The sequence below is a fragment of the Octopus bimaculoides genome, chromosome 12 (assembly GCF_001194135.2).
Source record: "Octopus bimaculoides isolate UCB-OBI-ISO-001 chromosome 12, ASM119413v2, whole genome shotgun sequence".
Classification (NCBI taxonomy): domain Eukaryota; kingdom Metazoa; phylum Mollusca; class Cephalopoda; order Octopoda; family Octopodidae; genus Octopus; species Octopus bimaculoides.
In genome coordinates this window covers 61,861,874-61,863,948 of record NC_068992.1, presented here as the reverse complement: position 1 = coordinate 61,863,948, position 2,075 = coordinate 61,861,874, and the positions used below count along the sequence as shown (strand labels likewise).

The 2,075-nt window shown below is 35.7% G+C and overlaps 1 protein-coding gene across 1 annotated transcript; it reads right to left on the bottom strand.

Annotated features, from left to right (window-relative positions):
* Positions 1–259: 259 nt before the first annotated feature.
* On the bottom strand, positions 260–1,718 carry LOC106878319 (androgen-induced gene 1 protein). The gene has a single exon (XM_014927509.2). It carries the CDS (start codon positions 1,473–1,475, stop codon positions 678–680), a length of 798 nt encoding a protein of 265 aa, XP_014782995.1. The 5' UTR covers positions 1,476–1,718; the 3' UTR covers positions 260–677.
* Between the last annotated feature and the right edge of the window lie 357 nt (positions 1,719–2,075).

Here is a 2,075-nt window from a genome sequence, read left to right as displayed (position 1 = left end):
GACCAGCCATAACAAACAACCTGCTAAATATTTCTATTCTGGTGTTTTAGAGTGTGCGTCTTTTTCAGATATATGAACTACTGACCACGATCAATCGATAGATAGATAGATAGGATAGGATAGACAGACATACTACATACTTCTAACACAATGTCATAGTTAGCACTTTTATACTCCTTTGAGCAAATTAGTCACACACACAGTGGCACGCAAAATAAAATGATAACATTAATTTCAAATTTCAACAAAAAACATAAGATTTAGCATTAATGAGACGTTTAATTGTTAAATTAATTTGTTATAAAAAATGTCATACTTCCATGAAAACAAATACGGAATTTTTTAATTAAAAAAAATTGTTTCTTCTTTTGATTTGTTCATTTCATTTTTTTGTTTGTTTGTTTTTGGACACTCTTCAATTTTTTTTCTCCGTGTTTTTCTCCTTGTCTCCGTATTCTTTCTGTTGAAGAGCGTAGCTCGAAACGTAAAAGACTTTCCGTATTCCCGAGCGTCATACTAATACATCCTTTTGTTGTTTACACCACTTGTCCTCGTCTGTTGTTGTTTTTTTTCGTACATTCTCCCATATATATATATATATATGTGTGTGTGTGTGTGTGTGTGTATGTATGTATATATGGAATGTTAAGAGTCATTCAATTTATGTAATTGTTCATTTATTTGACTTTATTCTTTCTGGTCTTCATAGGTTGGGCTGAAGCCCTCCACATGAAACAGGTAAAACCATCTCCGACTAGGTAAATGCTGATTCCAAACAACCATAGAAGAGCTATGAAGACAAATCTCTGTTGATTATTTAAGATTTGAAGGATCGGGTAAACCCAAATACCTTTAGCGAAGGCCAGGAAAAGGATCCATACCACGTAGATGCTAGTGTAGCAGAATGTGTAACCAATTCCACGAAGTTTGGGAGGATAACAATGAGGGACGAGGTACTTGTCCAAAAAGAGAAGGACCAATGGTAAAGTGTGCAAGATATGGTTCAACCAACCTGGAACGATTTCATCAAGGAAAGAAGGAAACACCAACTCACGATCGAAATGATAAATTAACCAGAATGTGATCACCACAAAAATTCCGACTGGGAAAACTATAGTAGCATGAACGTGATCTATGACGATCTGCAGCTGTCTTACCTTGTTTTGATCGTATTTGTTCACGCTTCGCCATTTCATGAGGTCATACAGTAAAGAAATGACAAAATATAACGTTTGTATCCATATATTCCAGTATGTGAGGTATTTAAATTTACCAAAATATGTATTCCAACCGTACTGAATTTCGAAGGTGTCAGTGTAGGTGCCAAAAGCTAAAAGAATGAATGCTATCAGGTGAAAAAAGCAAATATACAAAGATAGATTCGATATTTTTGAAGGAGTAAAAGAAGAAGAAAGGGGTGAGGCCGTAACTTGCTCTGTATGGTGAGAGACTTTCCTGTCACGTTTTATTGCCATGGTGTCACTGTTTTGTTTCCTCTCTCTCTCTCTCTCTCTCAGTTCACTACGATCAAGATCAATGTCACTACTGCTATCGACAGGAACACTCAAAACGAACAGCAAAGAAGCGGATATGTTTATATATAAATATATATATGTTTAAGATCTTGTCCTTTTGATAATAATATAATACGTACTACTCAAAACTAGTGGTCTCGGTGCGCGCACTCGCGCATCCGCACTAGCTAGTCGTGACTAGTCGATCCTACAACGACTATCTAGCGCGTATACGCAAAACATGTATGAGTTTTTTTTTTTAATAAAGTAAATAATTTTTTTTAAACAGTAAATAAAACACAAAGTAAATAATTTTTTGTGTTGAATCTTCCCCATCTTACTCTTAAAACGTCGTTTTATGTTCTTCCAGGGAGTATTTTGGTGTCACATCTATTTCAGTAATCCCATCTATTTCTACGATGTGCCCAAGTCCACCAATTTGGTAGGGGTTACGCAAAAGATAGTTACTTGCAATGTCCCTCATGTACTGATACCATTGAACAACAGTGGATTTTGAAAGACCGACTTTTTAATGGACTCGGATCTTTCTGATTTGGCGGG